This window comes from Ruditapes philippinarum, unplaced genomic scaffold (genome assembly GCF_026571515.1).
Source record: "Ruditapes philippinarum isolate M1 unplaced genomic scaffold, ASM2657151v2 ctg2495_1_1_1_1, whole genome shotgun sequence".
Taxonomy (NCBI): Eukaryota; Metazoa; Mollusca; class Bivalvia; order Venerida; family Veneridae; genus Ruditapes; species Ruditapes philippinarum.
Genome location: NW_026856887.1, coordinates 173,204 through 196,499, shown reverse-complemented (window position 1 = coordinate 196,499; position 23,296 = coordinate 173,204). Strand labels below are relative to the sequence as shown.

General features: G+C 30.5%; 2 protein-coding genes across 2 annotated transcripts; one reads left to right on the top strand and one right to left on the bottom strand.

Annotated features, from left to right (window-relative positions):
• Positions 1–2,931: 2,931 nt before the first annotated feature.
• Positions 2,932–10,653, bottom strand: LOC132748025 (uncharacterized). Its single transcript, XM_060737574.1, has 6 exons — positions 10,468–10,653; positions 6,997–7,125; positions 6,556–6,636; positions 5,612–5,660; positions 5,057–5,114; positions 2,932–3,107 (listed from the first exon to the last, which is right to left on the bottom strand). Exons 1-6 carry the CDS (start codon positions 10,503–10,505, stop codon positions 2,932–2,934), a joined length of 531 nt encoding a protein of 176 aa, XP_060593557.1. The 5' UTR covers positions 10,506–10,653.
• Positions 10,654–20,731: 10,078 nt separating this feature from the next.
• On the top strand, positions 20,732–22,059 carry LOC132748016 (complement C1q tumor necrosis factor-related protein 3-like). Its single transcript, XM_060737560.1, has 2 exons — positions 20,732–21,250; positions 21,527–22,059. Exons 1-2 carry the CDS (start codon positions 21,034–21,036, stop codon positions 21,994–21,996), a joined length of 687 nt encoding a protein of 228 aa, XP_060593543.1. The 5' UTR covers positions 20,732–21,033; the 3' UTR covers positions 21,997–22,059.
• The last annotated feature ends 1,237 nt before the right edge of the window (positions 22,060–23,296 follow it).

The following is a 23,296-nucleotide window of genomic DNA, read 5'->3' as shown; positions in this document are numbered from 1 at the left end:
TGTATTATTATAGCCGGAGATAAAGTTACACAATTACGCGCGAAAACATATAGTTTCTTCTTATAATTGTAACAGATCACATTAATCATATAGCTACTCATATAGAACACATTTCATTATTTTGTGAATATCCTATTAACTATTTTCATCAAATTTTACACTATCCTTTAACAAGATCTTATTACATATCACATAAAGTTGATTTTATGAAAACAACACAAATTATAATTATTTCCCTTGACATTTTCAGTAAAAATAAATAAATAAAATAATAATAATAAAAAATCAGCTGACCAAGAGTCAATCTACATGTAGCATATATACTTACGCTCGAGAAGAAGTCCTGTATGTTAAGGGTGATTTTTTACCAGCTTACAGTTGTTAACATTTTAAGACATGATAGTTGGAAATGTTTATATAGTGTGTACTCCAGCTATATGACAACAAGAACAAGACCACTAAACAGTTAATGAATACAATATCGGACACATGATGGAAATGTGAAAATTCAATTATTACACTGACAAGTATGCAATAAAGTATGCCAATTGTAAAAATAATATACCAAACAAAAATTATTTGTAGCCTCACACAGTACAATGTAACATGTTAGTTTCATCATGTCGGTTCACAAAGGTACCTGTTCTAGCGTAATAACCGGTTTAATCAATTATTCAAAGATCAATATTCAAATCCAAAAACAAATAACGTTTATTATTATCATGATTAAGCCAAAATTCTTCTATGAATAGATAAATGATCATAAATATGTTTTAGTTAAAATAGAAAGTACATGAGTAATTTGTAAATGTTTCTTTCTTAACATTTTAAAGTTGCACGACTCCAGATGAAGAAAACACATATATGTGTGTTCAATACAAAAAAAAATGTTTTCAATATAGAAAGCGTAATCATATCAAAGCTCTATATGTAAAATATCTGGAAAAAATAATAAAGACCCCACAAGAGGCTAATACCCATGATATTAAATTTTGAAATCTAGGGGACTTATCAGCTCAAATATAATTTCGATTATCTATTTCTAATTATTGCCGTAGGGGTAATTCAGAATGGATACTTACACAAGAACATCAAATTCATATTGATAAATATGAAGGGTACTGAAATATCATAACAATCAAATCGTTTTAACGGCGTTAGGAACAAGGAAATTGAAGAGTCTGAAACAAATAAAGTAAAGCAATCCATTAGATATTATTATGCACTTGATAATTTTAGAAATATTATGCATAATTAATAATTGAATACTGACATTTAGTCTTAGTGAGTAATGATCTGTTAGACTGACTACCTTATTACCATATTACAATTGTTTGCAAAATAAATTTTTGAAATTGATTGAACTTCTAAATATGATAATGTCAAAGATATTAAAACAATTACATGCATCATCTACAATTTTACTCTATTTGCAATAAATTGTTATCAGTAACATCTAATACTGGTCCATTTTATATAAAAAAAAAACATCATTGAATTCCATAGTGTCTTACAAACAAAAATCACTTAGCGTATCATTAAAATGAAGTTATGATCAAATACAAGTACAACAGTTTAATGAAGATAAAGCTGAAGGCTTCTTGATAAAACAAATATATCCACAAGACATTTTATATGTTACTTGCTATTTATTTATTACACATGACTGACAATAGACTGTTTATTCACAAGATATTGATATTGAAACATTTGAAAGCCGCCCTTCCTTGCTGAAACCTGTTTTTCATCAAATATTTTAAAATGAAACTTGAACTGTGTCTCTTATTGGCTGCTGTAAACGCGGGTTTATTTTTTGGCAATTTTTACATTCGATTTGCCATTGGATAAAGTACTAAATAAAACTAGGCTCCACGTTACATTTCGAATGTTTCATCCTCATTCATGAATAAACTCGGATCAAAGCGATTGTGTCATTTTCATTTTCTGTTACGACTTTTTCATTGCTCTGGAGAAATATCATTTATATCTCATTTTACCAATGACTTCCTTAATAAATGCCGTAAATTAACCCAATATTGTCATATCTATAAGAACATTAGTAATGACTAATGATAGACCAATAACATTCGGCCTGTACTTAAATAATACTGCTTCTACAGATTAAACAAACATTCCTTCTATTTTTTGCTTTGTAAATTATTTATTATGTCGTATAAATATCGAGCGTGGACCGCAAAAAAGTCCTTCTTTGTTTCATATAATTTACAGTAGTTTTGCAGTCAACCTGCCATACGAGGACTCTGTATTAACTGTGCACAAAAAACAAATCATACATTCCAAGACAAGCACAGCCATACATTCGAATTTCTTGTATACAATAAAAGGATTTAATATTTCTCTTGTCTAAAGAATCATAAATAACATTTTCGATTGACGTAGGCAGAGGAAATGCCTTATTTAGGTCTATTTGAGATAAGAATGAAACAACATTTATAACGGAAGTATATTTTATAGCCGTAAATTTGACTCTGTAAAAAATAAAATATTAAAAGTTGTAACGAATCAGTTATAGACATAATTTATGTAGAGGACTCTCAATATTAAATTATATGATTTCCTGTTGGATAAGTCGGACGCATAACTCAATTATAAACAACGTTGGACAAATGTTTTTTTATTCTCTTTTGTTTCGCTTCTGTGCGTTGCTTTAAATACGTCAATGTTTTTCATTTTCTGTGTTCTGCAAAATCATTCGGTTCATATGTTGTACGATTTGATTTTGTAGTACAAATGAAGGTTTGAATTCGCCAGTGGGTAATTTCACGTCTTCCAGTTCTCTTTTTCAAAGGTGATATGTAACTCTTCTATCTTTTGATCTACTGTCAGTCCTTGATGGCTATCATCAAAGTAAATACCTTTCATGTGAACATTGATACTTTCATTAGAACATTCATAATTTCAGGTGAACATTCATACATGATACTTTGGAATTTTATCACTCACTACAATATTGAACGTGTCTATGACAGTCGGATCTTTATCACCTTTCATTGACTTTGTAGGTACAGTATATTCCATTAAATAACAGCATGTAGGATATCCCTCATTGTACTTTAATGTCTTCGCTTTCTCATTTATATTTGACGCTAAAAATGGTTCAAACGTGATAGGATTCATACCATATGATAACGATATATTGGTATAACAAGATAATTGTTTTCAATTTTTTTGTCATCTTCTTTAAACCAGTTATCGAAATTCCAAATTACTATTTGTTTTCTAAGGACATTGTAAATTGTTGAAAATGCTGTTCTTCGTACGTTGACAAGCTGTCAAGAAGTGGCTATACTGTTTCGCCGAATTTGACCTCTGTCCTGTTCATTAACAGCGTATGTTGTAGAAATCCAGAACTACGATTATGACGTAAACGGTTTGGTTGTGTTGAGGTCATTGTTCTTGTATCTTGGTCTTAAGCTGATGTTATTTTGTCGTCTGAATCGTGTGTTTCATTTGAAATTTCTAAACATTGGTAACAAAATAATAATCATAATTAAAGATGGTGCAATAACAAAACTTCCAAAATATAGTTTTGAAATTTGTATTTCTGACACCAAAAACTATCAGTGTATATAATTCAACAAAATTCTAATGAAATGTCTTTGGCAGTATTGCGAACGAAGAGATGTATTTTGAACTTTATGTAAAATAAGTTTTAAGAACAACATATTGTCCTTGGTCCATAGTTTTCAAGAAAGTATTTGTGCTTATTGTCTTGTGAAACATCTGTAAATATAGCCATTGTGAATGGAACTTTAATATACTCACGTATCACCGGTATCGCAAGTCTTGTTAATCCTCTATAATTAGTATTTAATACAGGTTCACTTCCACCATTATATAGTCCCATTACGCCTAAATGGGGGGAGGTCACTCTAGCGACTAGTTTTTCCAACGCTAAATAGTTAAGCGTGTATGGATTCTCGTGAACCCCATGCAAAACTAACAACATCTGTTTTATGATTGCACAAACTGGGTCTGAATGCGATAAGTAAGGCAAGGCATCTAAAAGAAGGAAAATGTGTAAGATATTTAGAAACGACCTTTAAAATCAGAGAAAAATATAGAGACTGTTTATGCCAATAACAAAACAGGAAATGCTAAATTTGTAAAAATATTACGCTTTACTGTTCATATTTTATATAATTGAAGAAAATGTATAACAAAGACTATACCCTTTATTGGTAACTTAAGTAAAACAGTGTTTCTAAACTCCAATAAAGACACTTGTTTTATCGTATACGTTTTGGTCTGAAAAAAGAACGGTTATATTAAATAGATATCTACTTATGGTTTTTTGCAAATACTGTCCATGAAACATGACATTCCTTACATTTTATGTACGAGTATAAAAATTGCAAGTTCATACATATGCTCACCATTATAAATGTTGACCAAATATATTAAAATATCTAACCTTAGTGTTTTTATTAAATCAACGCAGAAAGGTTGTCATTTTATTAATCATTAGGTACAAAATACAAAATTACATTCTAATTAACTTGACAAAAGTATTCATCTGTATACATACTTCAACTTGGTGCAAAAGTGCGTATAAAACCGGTAGTATTTCTCCGTAAAAGTAGTTCCATTCTTCTTCCAAAAGGGTTAAAAGTGTAAGCCCTGGAAAGGAAACCGGGTAAAATAAACAACACATTTTCGAACGTTCTTGTTGTATTATGACGGTAAAACTATCGTGTATCAAAAACGGAACTATATGTAAATAAATATGTGTTTGTGCTGATAAAACATTACATATCAAAATACAATTATTCAATTATTCAATCAATATGTTACATAGAGATGGCTATATTTAAACTCGTTAAGATAACTGATCAAATGCTAAGATGGAAAATGCGATTGTTATGAAGAAACAGCTCAACGTTGAAGAATAAATAATTTTGTGAAATAGTGAAATAGAAAATTAAATATATTTTGTTTACCGGGTATAATTAAAATATTTCAAATACATTCCAATCATGTGTTTCACGTTTTTTCAAATAAGAATCTTGTGAAATCTAATATGAATGTTATATACCAGTTTCGTGTTTTATTTGTTCACGAATTATGACCATTCCTTTCTTTATAAGTTTGTCCTGAAAAAATGTTAAGAAAAATATCAAGGTATATGTTTAACATACTTACCATTATGTCGATGTATAAATTTAAGCAATTAAAATTCTGGAAAAGAAAGATCCATCCTTCAAGAGCAATGACTTAAAAAACTGTTCAAAATCAAAGACCCGTTTGACTGTGTCCGTTTACTAGAGATAATGTAAAATGCAAAGTCTCTCATGCACTTAACACCGACTTAAGTACCATTTAATTCCCAGTCTTAAAATGTTATACTCAATGAAAATATAAGGAATGAAATTTCAACAAACCATTTGCGATTTCCAGTAAAATATTGAGTTTAAATTCTTTAGACAAATGCAAGAAACAGGGAACTTAATCAATCTGTTGCTACGAGTTATTTTAAGTTAATTTGTTTCCCTGTAAGAGGATTAATGTTTGGCTGTCTTTTCCCTTGAAACTTTCTATAGTTTAAATGAATAATGTATCACAAAAGAAGATTTGAATAATTGCGTCACACCTTGTAGTAATCGTAGATTAGAGGCCCTGCCTCCGTCGTGGTGAGATTCCTGAAGATATTGTAAGAATAGTTTTATAGAATAAACCGAAGATCAAAATGATTCGTTCAGAAATTAACATAAAATAATGTTCTATTTCAACTTCACAGCCGATCAAATTTAGTCGAGAGCACATTTCAAATCAGTTCTAAAAATCAATTGTAATGTTTTTCAATTAAACACCAGAATCATAAAGGATAACAATTCTTGTGATTTAAAAAAGCAAATATCAAAAATAGATTAGCAAAGTTCAATAAATATTTAAAGCAGTAAAGAATACTTTATATTGTTGTATATTAATATAGAAATATAAAAATATGATTTTCTTTCTACTAAACATCTAGTTCACCTATTCGTATTTCAATTGACAAAAGGGATATCAATGGTTAACAAAGGTGCAACTTGCAAATAAAAGTCGTTTGATTTTCATCAGATCTGCTTGCATAAACTGAGTTTTTATGACAATGATTTTAACACACAATGGTTAAAAAAGTTGAAAAGTTTAAAGAAAATAGAAGTTAAAGTTAGTTTCTTGATTTATTGATTTATTCAATTTCAGGACTATACAAGAACAACAAACGGTATATTTTGCCCTCATATGGGAATGAGAAATAATTCATGCCCAATTAACTTTAAGATTGAAGTATTTTATACATTGACGTTTTAACAGCATTCTGATAAACTTAAAGCAACCAAAGAATGTGGTTGTTGTACATTCATATCATATATCTAATAATATCCAATCACTACACTATTATTACTGGATATCGATAAGTAAATCAATATTGAACCAAACGTACGTTCACAACTATTAACCTTTATTACAGCACCTCTAAAGACTATATCAGAAATGTTAACTATAACCTCCGGAGTTTCCTTCGGCCAAAGACAAATGTGTATTGCCTACCGTACAGATTCCTGCAAAGCTGATAGTTCATTTTCTTGTAATTTCTTCTTTTGAAATAAATGAACAATGGCAGTCGATACACTGAAATAAAAGATAAAAAAGAACCAGAAAACATCTAGAAATTAAAAAGAACGTTTTTATTATATCAATATCTTGTCGCAATAATATGTTTTGTTTCAACAACTGAATATCTTGTCAAAATTTGAATCTGACCCTTTTTCCGTTTGCTTTTAGTAATTATGTATAATTATAACAAACACATAATCGGGATGTTATTTTCATCAGCAAGGTTACTAAATACACTCATTCTGTTTCTGCTGGCTTTAAATCTAACTTACATCGCTAGCTGTATTATTCAAAATATTAAGGTAATTTAATTTTTGTTTTAAAACATGAGGACATAATCAAAAATGTTATTAAAGGTGTTTGTCAACAGTTTACCTGGCAAATGCAGCATTTTTCAATGTAAGATCTGCTTTGTTAGTTGAGAAGAGATGTCGCCCTAGTCCACTGAATGAATCCCGGTGTATATGGCTCCTGATAGCATCAGTTATATTTGATATACTATGCCTGAAAAATAGCCCATACAATATCAACTGAAACAAGCAGTTATTATGTTTTCGACACAAGTATAATCCACACTTTATAATATTTATCTTTAAATGAATCACTATTCAAGTGATCTGAATGAAGTACAAAATCTTGGTTATCGACCGATTTTTCAAGAACGTATTGGGCTAATGTCATTTAGTTGTATACATCTGTACAAACAATGTATGAACATGATATTATTATAAATTATCCATTCTCAGTCGGACAAAACACTGACACTGAAGATTTATTAAAATTGTAACTTTATCATAACTTGACTAGAGATCCAATTTGCTATGTAGTAGTCCATTTCGGTCTTAAATTTTCTGCTTATTATGTTGTTAAACAATGCTACATCAAATCAAAATACAGAAATACTTCTTTCATTCAATAATGATTAATTAATAAGCAACACGGGTATTTTCATTTTGTATATTAAAAGGATATTGATATTAAAAATCTTAGTTGCTGAATATTGCCTTTTATCTTACAAACGTGTTTCATCCAAAGACATTTTAGATTAAATTACAGCCCTCTCCACCCCCCACCCCCAACCCCCCCCCCCAAAAAAAAAACAACAAAAAAAACCACTCATATATAATACCAACAAAATAAAACGACAAACAAAAAATACGTTACACGACTGTTTCATTATCCTATAAAATTAGACATTGCAGTAAAAACCGTCATTTATTTGAAATACAAGCAAGTTTACAACATGTATAAAAACAGTTTTATATAATTATCTTATGTTTATGTCCTACTACTTAAGGGTCAACATGGCGGTCAAATTAGATGTATGTATAGAAGAATTATGATATCAACTCAATAGTAATGTTTTCTGGTGATATTTCAACTTGAATTATGCATTTTTCTAACATTTTTCGGGAGATTTTCGCTAACAAATACAAATGTAATTGTGATTGTATTGTATATGAGCGTAATATAAGATGACTTGTCATTAAGCTTCTTTTTTCATATATCATACTTTTTATATTATATCTAAATATATTACTCTGACATGTAACCTAATCGTGAAATACCAAGTGCTGTAAATGTTTCCTTAATATTATTATATCATATTTGTTTGGACAATAGGGGGATAATAATAGTAATTATTATGATACCTAGTCTGAACTATTTAGTACATATACTAACACTTGCATTGGTTAACACCATTTGTTTCGGGTAAACATTTCGTTCCATCACCCTCGGTTTGATGTGATATTTAAATATTGTTTCTGTTTGCAATCGTATGTCTATTACAAAGAAAATGCATGGTCAAACACGTCTGTTGAATATGCCATTATATCATAATATGACATGATAAATTTCAAGACTGATAATAATCGTCAATACGTTGTCTTATCTACCAAAAATATATGTAATTTTAGCTTTTGACTATTTTATTTTACTCAGTCCTAATAAATTTGTAACTGCTTTAATCACTACATGTATATTGTAATTTCTATTTAACCAAATGTTGTGAAAGGAACTCGGTACTGTGTGTTTAAGGTGGGAAATTTAAATGTCTTTTTTCTGAATAGTTTCATCAGATGATTAATTCGATCAGCTTGACTGTTAAATTTTATTAAGATGCCGTTAGTGCCTCAAACAATGCTCCTGAAATCTTCTTCGCTAATAGAGCTAAACTTATAGGAAAGTAAACCAAAATGTATTACTATAGGGATTGCTTATTTGCCATTTGAATCTTGGGTTTAGAGATAAGGCATATTGATTGCGTTTCTGAATATGCATTTAAGGCACGCTTAATCAGCATCATAAAATCTGCGACTTTTTCTTCATATTTTGCTCGTTAATTTTTTTTCTTATTCTTTTTCTTCTTTTTATTATTATTATTATTATCATTATAATTATTATTATTATTATTATTTTTATTATTTCATTATCATAATTATCATCATCATCATCATCATCATCATCATCATCATTATTATTATTATTATTATTATTATTATTATTATTATTATTTCCTTGAATTCTAAATAACTTCCTCTAGTCATATTTTATTCTTTTATTATAAGTGCTACATTTCGATTTTTTTAAAAATGTGCATAGATTTATTGATGTTATCTATGTTAATGATTGTTTTATTTATTTGTTAACAAATCATAAATATTTATGCAACATGTATAACTGCAAGCAAAACAAAACGGAAATGTCAGAATATATTTTATGACATATTTTATGTCATATACACAAGTTGTGAATGTATTACAATAATTCATGCTTCACACAAACACTAGTTTTGTTACTGTTAATTTTAAGATTTTAGACTGGTGATAAAGGTAATTCAGATTCAGATAGAAATGCGGGAACTTTACTTTGATGAAAACAGATGAATAGCAGCAAATGGTGTAATGTCTAAAATATTCTAATCAATATTTTAAAGCCTCCATTCTGAACTATTAGTATTTCAAAACATCAAACATTTTTATGGTATTTTCTATACAAGGGACACATAACATATTTTATGCACAATGTTTTATTATCATAATACCATAATATATACCTATAATAATCATTAGATTATTTTCTTTGTATTTGACATGTATTGGTAATTTCTGTACATAGTAAGGCTATCTTAAACAACATCTTTTCTGATAAGATCAGTATTTATTTTAACTTATTAAAATAAAATAAAATCTTGAATCCAGAAACGCGCTTCTTTCATGTCAAATACTTAATCTTCATCAAGTATAAACAACTTTGATAAGTGAAAAGTGTACACTTAGTTTATAAAAAATAAATAATTTAGATACCTATAGAAAGATACCCTTTTTTATGATTTTGTTATCTGTAGTTAATTGTTTTTGTTTTTCTGTAGTAAATTTAACTTTTATAGTATTAAAATAAAACTTGTTACAGTTGCAACAGCTAAGCCTTCAATTCAATTTTTAAAATCAATTAGTTTATAAATAAAAGTAACGTATATATCTTTACAAAAAGCTTCATAAAAGTAACCGTATTTAACAATGTTTTCGAGACTTTCGAGTTTGCAAAAAGAAAACGAACATCTACTCCAAGTCATAAGAACGTATGTAAAAAATATGATCTGTAAGACCGTTCTTTCGTGAATCAGTCCGTCTCATTATAACGGATGCAAAAAAATCTTTTAGACCGTTCTTTAGCAAATAAACCATCGTTATAAGAATAATCTGTAAGACCATTCTCTGGAAAATCAAGCATTTAAAAATCTACATTATTTGAGTTATCAAACTAAATACCTCGTGCTTTAGATAACACTTTGAAGTTCAATCATTACATTTCCGAATTTAGAATATAAAATGACAAGCCTACCTTTTCAGTGTTCGTACTCCACTTTGTAAATAATCCATATTTCCCTAACACAATTTCTGTCTTCTCTCTTTCCCTCTCTGTCTCTGATGCAATGAGAAAACGTCTTCATTAGTTGAATTCATCTTCATTTGTTATATTTCCAACACAAGCCATGAGAGAAAACAATTTGTACGAGTAGTAATTGAAAGACAGTGAAACATTAATCTTTGTCAAAAGGAAAAACATATTTTCCTATTTTAAAAATGACTTTAATTATATTAACTTGAATTGTTGACACCTGATCGTCATCAATAAATCACTTTGAATTTTCATTTATTTCTTTATCCGTTTTAGCAATAAGAATACACTCACAGATAAAAACACAAATATGCTTATAATAACTATTTAAATAATGCTGCATTATTAGATAATGTATTATTATAGCCGGAGACATAAGTAACACAATTACGCGCGAAAACATATAGTTTCTACTTATTATTTTAACAATTCACATTTATCATATAGCTACTCATAAACAACACATTTCATTATTTTGTAAATGTCTTATTAATTCTTTTCATCAAATTTTACACCAACTTTTAGCAAGTTCTTATTGAATATCACATAGTTTATTTATTAAACAACACAAGTTGTAACCTTTTTCCTTTGACACTATCTGTCCATTAAAACAGCTAACCAAGAGTAAACATATACTTACGCTCGAGAAGAGGTCCTGCATGTTAAAGTTGACTGTATTTTAAGGGTGATTTTTTTACCAGCTTACAGTTGTTAACATTTTAAGACATGATAGTTGGAAATGTTAATATAGCGTGTACTCCAGCTATATGACAACACAAACAAGACCACTAAACAGTTAATGAATACAATATCGGATACATGATGGAAATGTGAAAATTCAATTATTACACTAACAAGTATGCAATAAAGTATGCCAATTGTATAAATAATATATCAAACAAAAGTTATTTGTAGCTAGCCCCAGACAATACAATGTATTTCATCATATCTAGAAGCGTTCACAAAGATACCTGTACTAGGCGTAATAACCGGTTTAATCGAGTCATTCAATCAAGTACATTGTTTAAATCCAAAAACAAATAACGTTGATGATTAAGTGCAAAAATGCCAAAAATTCTTCTCAGAATTGATAAATGTTGAAACATATGTTTAGGTTGAAATAAAAGTTACACGAGTTATTTTGTAAATGTATCTTAAAAGATTAAAGATGTAAGGTGAATAAATGCAAATAAAAAATTAAACATTGAGAAATATACAGATATAATTCTTCTAAGTGTTTAAAATTTTCAAACTGTTTACAAGCCATGGGTCGTATGACCATGTTAAAACTTTGCATATTATGTGTGGAAGGAAGACGAATAAAGATCCTACAAGATGCTGCTACCAATAATATCATATATTGCTTCCTTGGAGATTTATCTGGATAAACAAAATTTCATTTACATTTAACAATTCTTAATTATTTGTGGTACTTAACTTACTACATCAAATAAATATTGGTAATTTAAAAGTGATACTAAAATAACACAGCAATTAAATAGTTCTAAGAACTAAGAGTAAGAATGATAAAGGGTTTGAAATGAATAAAAAGCAATCCATTTGATAATATTATGCACTTGACACTTGTAGAAATATTAAAAATCAATGAATTCTGTATTTAGTCCTAGTGAGTACAGTTTTGTTACCTCGATTTATTTATTAGACCACTATATAACAATTGTGGTTTGCCATTAATGCATTTTATAGTGATTTGCTTCAACTTCTAAATACGATAATGTCAAAACTATTTAAAACAATTACAGGCATCATCTTCAATTTTATTGTTTTTGCAAAAAATCAGTTACTAATATTAATCTGAATGTCATTTTATGAAAACAAACATAATTGAATTCGATATTGTCTTAAAAAATCACTTAGGGCATCATTATAATGAAGCTGTGATCAAATACAAAGATACACAGATAAATGGAGATAGAGATGAAGTCTTCCTAATTAAACAAAGCTATACTCATGCTATATATATATATATGGTCGTTACTCGCGATATATTACACATTATTGGAAATAGACTGTTTATTCCCAAGAAGTGATATTGAAACATTTGAATGTATGATACATTAAACAGACTTAAGTGGAAGTGTATTGACGTTAATGAAGTGTAACGCTTAACAAGTATTAAAAGAACAATAATACTTAGTTTTCATTTTATCTGTCTTTAAGAATGAAGCTTAATGTCATTTTATTTGTAAGCGCCGTTAAGATGAAAGAGCTGAAAATATATAACATCAAATTTCCAGTTTTGCGGAACTTTATGCCATACGACTATCTATTAAGAGAATATAATTGATGCATCATCATTTTTTATTATTGAGTGGCCTAATTATCATGAAATTCTATATTATGTCTTATTTTTATTTAATTAAACTTAAAGCTATACAATTTTCAGGATATTTATAATCGACAGCAATACGCAGATATCAATAAAACGTACTGATCATTACATTCTTCTCAACATTTACAATTCATATTACAAGAAGAGCAGTCGTCTGGTAATGAAAATGTCTACCTCTCAACACAGGGTTCGTTGGTTCGAGTCTTATTTCCTCATCTGACACTAGTGTTTTTAGTTTATTGAAACATACTCGAGAAGGTTCGATAATGCACATAATAGGCTAATATATTGAAACGCTTATGTAACGCCAAGTCGAATATAAGTAACATATACGTAAAAAAATCTGGAAAAAATGTGATCCCTCGGAAGCATTAAACATAACAAAATTACAAGAGAATTGCAGACTCGGTTTCAATGAGTCTGTACATGAGGGGTAATGAATACATGCAACATCCCTCACGCCCCCTAGCACCGGCTTGAGCGGTACTCAATTCTCAACACTTAATATTGCTGGCATCAATGATCCCGAAGGACCAGAAAAATATAACAACACTGAAGTGAAGTACGGGGCAACTTTTTACAGCTGCCACACAGCACTTGACACCTGCTATTGTGAAGTATAAAAATCTGGAAACAAAGTATTCCCTCGGAAGTATTAATCACAACAAAATTACAAGAGAATTGCAGACTCGGTTTGACTGAGTCTGTACATGAGGGATAATGAATACATACAACATCCCTCACGCCCCCTAGCACCGGATTGATCGGTACTCAATTCTCAACACTTAATAGTGCTGGCATCAAACAGAAAAATATAACAACACTGAAGTGAAGTACGGGGCAACTTTTTTACAGCTGCCACGCATCACTTGACAGGCTGCTGTTGTGAAGTATAAAATCTGGAAACAAAGTGATCCATCGGAAGCATTAATCACAACAAAAATACAAGAGAATTGCAGACTCGGTTTGATTGTGTCTGTACATGAGGGATAATGAATAGCATCTATGTGACACATATGACAGCTGTACCATTTTTATGACTTCTTCTACTTAAAAAACGGTATCATCTATGTACTCCTATTTAATTCAATTTCTAAGAAATTTAGGCGCTTGTCCTGTAACACTTGTAGCATCTGTAACATCTGTAACAATTATATATTATATTTTCATTTTACTCTAATTTCTCATAACTTTTGCAACAATGATTTAACAACAACGTAACAACCTTGCAACATCTATGTTACGCTATTAATTCCAATTTCTGTTCATTTTAAGGCCTGTGGCGTAACACTTGAAGGATAAAAAATATACTAAAATTTCATTTCATTTCCAATTTGTGTAACAATGCTGTAACAACTAAGTAATAACCTTGTTACATTTATGTAACCCTATAAATTCTGATTTCATTCCATTTTAGGGCCTGTGCTCTATTACTTTCATATATGTTTCAATCATGTACAGCATTTTCATTCATTTGCAATTTTCGTACGTTTTGTAACAGGATCTTTCAAATTTTTAAAAGACCCTGTTTGTAACAATGCTGTAACAATCTTGTAACAACCTTGTAATATCTATAATCGTTCTTAAGTTAAACATTGCACATCAAAACAATGTATGAAAGAAAATTTCAATGAAACAAACCAAGTGATAAGACTGTTCTTAACATTATAACAACGTATATTAAAAGGAAAATATGTTAGACAGTTAATTAACAAATAATATTCGTTATAAGAACGTATGTAAAAATATAATCTGTAAAACCGTTCTCTTGAAAATCAAACTATATAAAACGCTATATTATTTTAGTTATCTAACGAAATTCCTTTGGCTTTGAATAACCCTTTGAAGTTCCATCATTACATTGTAAATTCAAAACTTAGAATATCCAACGACAAGCCTACCTTTTCAATGTTCGTACTCCACTTTGAAAATATTCCTGTCAAAAGAAAAACAGATTTTCCTTTTTTTAGAAATGGCTTCAATTATGTCACCGTGAATAGATGGCACGTGATCGTCATCAATAAGTCACTTTGAATATTTCTTATTTCTTTATCTTTTAGCAATAAAAATACAATCACAGATAAAAAACAAATACGCTTACAATATCTATCTAAATAATGCTACATCAGTAGATAATGTATGATAGATGGAGACGTAAGTTTGACAACTGCGAGCGAAAAATATATAGGTTCTACATATAATTTTAATAGTTCACCTTTATCATAGATACTCGTGATACAAAAATATCATATTAAGAATTTTCATCAAATTTTACTACAAGATTTTACAAGTTCTAACTTAATATCACAAAGACGATTTTATAAAAAAAAAAACAACAACACAAACTTTAACTATTTCCATTGACATTTTCAGCCTAAAAACAGCTAACCAAGAGTCAGTCAACATGTAGCACATATGCTTACGCTCGAGAAGAAATCCTGTATGTTAAGGGTGATTTTTTACCAGCTTACAGTTGTTAACATTTTAAGAAATGATAGTTGGAAATGTTAACATTGCTATAGACGTGTACTCCAGCTATATGACAACAAGAACAAGACCACTAAACAGTTAATAAATACAATATCGGACACATTGATGGAAATGTGAAAATTCAATTATTACACTGACAAGTATGCAATAAAGTATGCCAATTGTATAAATAATATATCAAACAAAAGGTATGTGTAGCCTCACACAGTACAATATAACATGTTGGTTTCATCTTGTCGGTTCACAAAGATACCTGTTCTAGCGTAATAACCGGTTTAATCAATAAATTTCATTGTTCAAATCCAAAAACAAATAACGTATATTATCATCATGATTAACTGAAAAAATGCCTACATTATTAATAGAATAGATAAATGTAAAAAGATATGTTGTGGTTGAAATAAAAGTTATGTAAGTAATTTGTAAATGTTTCTTTACATTTTAAATTTGCACGACTTGAGATTTGTGTGTTTAACAAAGTACAATAGTTATAATCCAAAACGCGTGATCATGTCAAAGGTCTATATGTAAAATATCTGGGAAAAGAATAAAAACTATACAAAAGGCTGCTACCAATAAAATTAGATATTGATTTCTTGGAGAAATATCGGATCAAATATAAAGTCTAAAACTATTTCAAATTATTGCCGAAGTGGTAATTCAGAATGGATACTTAAACAAGAACATCAAATTAATATTGATAAATTTTTAGGGATACTAAAATAACACAACAATGAAATCGTTTTAACGGCTTTAGGAATAAGGATATTGAAAAGTCTGAAACAAATAAAGTAAAACAATTCATTAGATATCATTATGCACTTGATAATTGTTGAAATATTATACACCATTAATAATTGAATACTGACATTTATTCCTAATGAGAACAGTTATGTTAGACTGATTTATTTATTTAGTACATTTCTATTTTACAATTGCTGTTTGCCAAATAATGCATTTCATAGTGATTTGGTTCAACTTCTTACAACCGTAATGTCAAACTTATATCAAACAATTACAGACATCATCTACAATTTTAAAGTATTTGCAATGTATTGTTATCAGGAACTTATAACAGTAACTTATATTGGTCTCAATGACATTTTTAAAAAAAAACTACCATCATTAAATTCGATATTGTCTTACAAACAAAAGGCACTTATGCTATCATTACAATGAAGCAATCAAATACAAAGTTCTAACTTATTTACTGAAATGCAGCAGAAGGCTTCTTAATTAAACAAAGATATCCACAAGATATTTTATATGGCCGTTACTTGCGATATAGTACACACAACTGAAAAATAGCATTACTGTTTTTTCACAAGACGTGATATTGAGAAACATTTTAATGTATGATACATTAAATAGACTTAAGTGGAAATGCATTGATGTTAATGAATTATTGTACTTGACCTTTATTGAAAGAACACTGATATTACTTAGTTTTTGAATTCATCTGTCATAAAAATTAAGAATGAAGCTTAATATAACTTGATTTGTAAGTTCCATTACGATAAAGAGCTGGAAATATATAATATATAGTATGAAATGATTCTCTTTTCATCAAAAGTCCAAATTTTATGTCATATGACAGTCTTTTGTAAAGAATACATTTTTGTATCATTATTGTTTTTTAAGATGCAAAATCTTACAAATTTAAAAAGTCACGGAGTAAAGTCAACGGCAATATGCAAATATCAGGAAAATTTGTTGACAAGTTTGTTAAATTCATATTTCATTGTATTTTAACATATTCCTTTTATATGACTTAACTCTTTATTTTCACATTTTTGTCAACAACTCCTGCAGCGCGGCTTCAAATCATGTAACAAGAAAGGCGGCGTTATAGTCATGAAAATTCTGCCTCTGTTAACCATGACAGTGATAGACTGATGTATCACTTTTGCCATGATTGCAATATTATATCTTATCTTATTCTACATGTACTTCAAATAGACTTTAACTGTTTGTACAGAAAATACTTTAAAAACTTATCAAAAATAGTCTTTTGGTAAAACATGAAACTGTACATGAGCTCTCTGATTTGATTATAAAAATAGTTTCATATTTGATACATAACGTAAAGTCGACATTGATTAATTTAGTTATTTAAATGCAGACAATTACTGAAAATTGAAGACATTGGTGGTATATGTTTTTGCATGACAAAACAGTCACAAAGTAACATGGCTAGCTTTTGTGATTGCTTTTCGTCCGGCGTGCGTCCGTTCATCTGTCGTCAGTCCGTCCGTAAACTTTTACTTTAAACGGCACCTTCGAATTCTCATCAACCGCTAAGCTAATTTCATCAAAACTTTACAGGAATGTTTCTTGGGTGGTCACCTTTGACAATTGTTCAAAGAAACGAATTCCATGCAGAACTCTAGTTGCCATGGCAACGAAAAGAAAAAACTTAAAAATCTTCTTTAAATTTATAAAACCCAAAGAGCGAGCTCAGATATTTAGGACGAAACATATTCTTGTGGGTCTCTTATTTGTTTGTTCGAATAAAATCCCAAGGGTCAAAATTCGCCCGCCATATTTTCTTATTTGTATAAAGTAATAAACAAAAAATCTTCTTCTAAAGAATCCAAATAGCTAGAGCTTAGATATTTAGCATGAAACATTTTCTAGCGGGGCTCTACCAAGTTTGGTTAAACAAGAATTTGTAACAGAGTTACCAACGTCCCCCGCCCCGGGAGTTTTATATGAAGCATAAAATTGTGCTATTTCAAAAGATTGAGGTATGGATCTCAGGACATTCAGTCCAAAATTATACTTGACCTTGGAGGTAGGGGAGCAGGTGTTGTGCATGACATAACGTCTTATTATTGTGACTATTTGTGCCAAGTTATTTCAAAATCCCTTGAACTATGAAGAAGTTCTAGATTCAACACAAAATATACCCTATAACAGACTATGTTAATTTTTGACCTCTAAGTGTGACCTTTACCTTGGAGGTAGGGATGCAGGTGTTGCGCATGACACATCCTCTTATTATAGTGACTATTTGTGCGAAGTATTTTCACAATCCTTTGATCTATGAAAAAATTATAGACCTGACACAAAATATACCCTGTAACAGACTATGTAAGTATTTGACCTCCAAGTGTGACCTTGACCTTGGAGGTAGGTGACCGGTTTTTGCGCATGACACATCATCTGATTATTGTTAACAATTATGGCAAGTATTTACAAAAGTCCTTCATAGATAAGAAAGTTATGGACTGGACACGACATATACCCTCAAATAGACAATGTTGACCTTGAATGAACAAGTACGACCTTGACCCTGAAGGTACGGGTCTGGTTGTTGTGCATGACACATCTTCTTATTATAACAAACATTTGTGCCAAGTTATCTCAAATTCCTTTGATAAATGACAAAGTTATGGACCGGACACGAAATATACCCTGTAACAGACTATGTTAATATTTGACCTCCAAGTGTGACCTTGACGTTGAAGGTAGGCAACTGGTTTTAGCGCATGACACATCGTCTGTTTATTATGAACAATTATGGCAAGTATTTACAAAAACCCTTCATAGATAAGAAAGTTATGGACCGGACACGAAATATACCCTGTAACAGACTATGTTAATATTTGACCTCCAAGTGTGACCTTGACCTTGAAGGTAGGTGACTGCTTTTTCCGCATGACACATCGTCTGATAATTGTGAACAATTACGGCAAGTATTTACAAAATCCCTTCATAGATAAGAAAGTTATGGACCGGACACGAAATATACCCTGTAACAGACTATGTTAATATTTGACCTCAAAGTGTGACCTTGACCTTGAAGGTAGGTGACTGCTTTTTCCGCATGACACATCGTCTGATAATTGTGAACAATTATGGCAAGTATTTACAAAATCCCTTCATAGATAAGAAAGTTATGGACCGGACACGAAATATACCCTGTAACAGACTATGTTAATATTTGACCTCCAAGTGTGACCTTGACCTTGAAGGTAGGTGACTGGTTTTTGCGCATGACACATCGTCTGATTATTGTGAACAATTATGGCAAGTATTTACAAAATCCCTTCATAGATAAGAAAGTTATGGACCGGACACGACATATACCCTCAAATAGGCAATTGTGACCTGAATGGAGCAAGTGTGACCTTGACCCTTGGAGGTAGGGGTCTGGTTGTTGCGCATGACACATCGTCTTATTATAATAAAACATTTGTGCCAAGTTATATCAAAAATTCCTTTCATAAATGACAAAGTTATGGACCGGACACGAAAGTGTGACGGACGGACAGACGGACGGACAGACGGACAGACGGACGGACGGAGCCTATTTCTATATCCCCCTTTTTTCTTCGAAAAGGCGGGGGACAATAAAATTCCTGGGGTCAAAATTGGTCCCGCCCAAGTGGTCATTGATTTTCTTATATGTATATAGGAAAAACAAAAAATATCTTCTTCTAAGAAAGTCAAAGAGCTAGAGCTTAGATATTTTACATGAAACATCTTCTAGTGCTTGTATAGCATTTTTTTTCAAATAAAATCCCTGGAGTCAAAATTGGCCCCGCCCACGGTGTAATTTATTTTCCTTTTATGGTTATAGGAGAAGCAAAAAATATATTATACTATAGAGACTTTAGCTTAGATATTTGGTATGCAACATTGTCTCGTGGACATCTACATATATTGTGTAGATTATAGCCCTCTTGTCAAAATTGCCCCCCCCCCCCCAGGGGAAACATAGATTATCTTTATATATATTTAATTAAAATTAGAAAAACCATTAACGTCATAGCAGCCATTGACTTTTCATAGCAAATTGTAAATTTTCATAGAAACAAGCAAACATTAATTTTCCATAGCAACGAGTAAATCTACGATTGAATTGCATAGCAGGCAGTGACTTCAAAGAAAACCATTTATTTTGTATAGCAAACAGTGACATCTTACGGAACTGTTGTTTTTTCTCAGCAATAACATTTTTACACATATACTATTTCAGATACAAATAAGATATCAGTTTATGATTTAGATTGTATTTCTGTTTTCATTCATAATTTACAATAATACTTGTTCCTTGTTATGGCGAATATTCATATACAGGTGAGCGATATTAGGACTATCTTGTATGAAATTATTGTAATATTTAAATTTATCATAATTTTAAATGTTTTTACAATATAAAATACTACATATTATTTCAATATGTGGTAATTACAAGTAATAAAGAAATTAGTTGTAAAACAGTTGATTAGAAAATTGCAGTTGTTCAAGGCTTTCTTCCAAAACAAATCGACACTGTGTCTTAAATTTATACATGTTAAAAGTTCACATTGTACATGTTCAAAGTTGAAATTTTAATAAAGATAAAGTTTGAACTTACTGATAAGGTAGGTTGCGAAACATTTATAACGGAATGGACGTAAAAATGAGTATCGTAATCGTTTGGATATTGTCAACATTTCTGTCTATATCTAATGCTACAAAACCTATTCAACATAGTGAGGATAAACTAGATTATTTGCTGAGTCGTCTAGAGTCAACAGAGGATGTTGTCCAACAACTGTTGGGTCGTCTGGAGCAATTGGCATCTGAAAACGAGGCTCAACAACAAGTGATTTTGAACCAGTTGAATCGTATTGAGCACTTAGAGCAAGGTGAGTCCAGTCAACAGCAAGCTGAATATGGACCTGCAAAGACAACTGGCTGTCCAACGTCAGCGTACGAGCTCTCTGGAAAAATTCAGTGAACGTATGAAAATAATTATCAGATCATATGTAAACAAGCAGAGAGGAAGTAAGGATAGCGGAGTCAAAGTAAAGCAAATTCAACCGAATAGGGATATCAACGTGGCAGACGAAAAGGAAAATACAACGCATGGTCCTTTAGCAACCTCAAAAGGTATATTAAGCACTACACAGTTAAGAAATTGAAATGTTACGGAAGATAATTGTAAAAAAAAGTTATTCTATTGAAGTCGGGTTAATTGAATATACACTCTAAATACCGGAGAGACATGTAAATGTAAAAGCATACTTGTTTATATAATGTTGTATAGATATGTTAGAAGGCGTTCAAACTTTATTTTGGATTCACGAGTTGTCTAATTATTATTGTGACACATTTGAATATATTTATATACAAATGCATTGTTTATACTTTTCTTTCAAATTCAAGACGTTCACAGTACCCGTGCAAGAATTCGACGTGTTGAAAACGAACAAAACGTAGCTTTCTTTGCCACATTATCTAACCACTTGGACCACGCAGGAGTTGCCCAGACTTTTGTTTTCGACAGAGTAGTAACCAACGTTGGCAATGGCTACAACAACTTAAATGGAAACTTTATCGCCCCTGTATCCGGAACATACGTTTTCTCCGTCACATTGATGTCTCGTTACCACAACAATGGTCACGCTCAATTCGTTAAGAATGGAAGCCCTGTTAGTTACATGTACGTCAGTGGATCGGAAGCGGGATATGACACTTCAAGTCAAACAATAGTGCTAGTGCTTCAAAAAGGGGACGACATCTTCATCCAAAACAACGATGCTGATGTATCCTACTTTGGTATCCATTACAATACTTTTTCCGGTTTCCTACTTCAGCAAAATGTTTCAGACCAAGTTGTTCTCGGACGGAAGTAAACTTTGTAAATGTAATGATTGTTTAATCATAAAGTTTATTTATATAAACGTACAAGCATTGCAGTTTTAACTATTTATTTCAAAGTTTTGTAATGTACGAGATTATTGAGTATTCCGAACTAAATGTACTGTACTTGTATTTTATAAGTGTTAAAGTCTTCCAAGACTGTATATGCAAAGGAAGGTCGTAAACATGAATTAACACGTTGACAAGAATCACTACTGTTTTTTCTAGAATTATCGCTTAAATGAGAAATAAGTATTTAAAAACAAACTTCGCCAAAATATTTTTGTTTTGAGCACAGCTTTATAAAAGAAAATTTAATTAATAAATGTTGCACATTTTCTTTGCATCACTCTAGACAGCAGCAATTTTCATTATACTTCTATTGAAATCAGTCTCTAAAAAATCTATAAAGCAGTTGTATTCCCTGTTCGTATTTCTTTGATATTATTGACAATTTGTTGTTGAATTACTAGCCGCGCAAATAATAGCTTAATTTGGAGTACACATGTTTATTCTGTGTATGGTTTCAGGCTCGAACAGGCACGCCAAAACATATTTGTGTCAAAGATTTTTTACAAATAGAATCTGCAAGAATTTCCCATCAATAATTGTTAATGTTATTTAAAGAGATATTCACCGGTCCAAATGAAAGGTTATTTTGAGTAAATTTTCATGAAATAAGTGTGTTTATTTAATAAATGATACGACACAGCAAAGATGAAATAAATTGTGCGATATAAGAAGGGATGAAAAAAGTTAGAACTAAAACGGTCGAATGGAATTACACTTAATAGTAATATAACGAATATTTTCAAAACAAACGAATAAGAGAAACAGATTAATACATTATGATCCGAATATTTCATTGATATTCGTATAGCGAAATTAAGTATAATTAGAACAGCGTCTTATTTCGAAAACTATTTCAAATTCAATGTCGCTGGTGTTACCTTATGACCTATTTATTACAAATGAAAAGGCAAAGGTTGATTAATTCCGACGGAATGTATATAAAAATGAATACGAGTATTTTAGTCATTCTTATATTGATAATTGTTTCGTCAGTATCCAGCGGCACAACATATAATCACTGGAAAATATAAAGATATTTTCATCAATTTGCTTGGTCATAAGTTGTTATATGGCTGCTTTTATAAGAGCTATCGTCTCAAATGAGGTTCAACAACGGATGATATTGAATCAATTGAATCGCATACAGCATTTAAAGAGACAGGATTACAACCAACAGCAGCTACATATGAACCTGCAGAAACAACTTGCTGTCCAACGCCA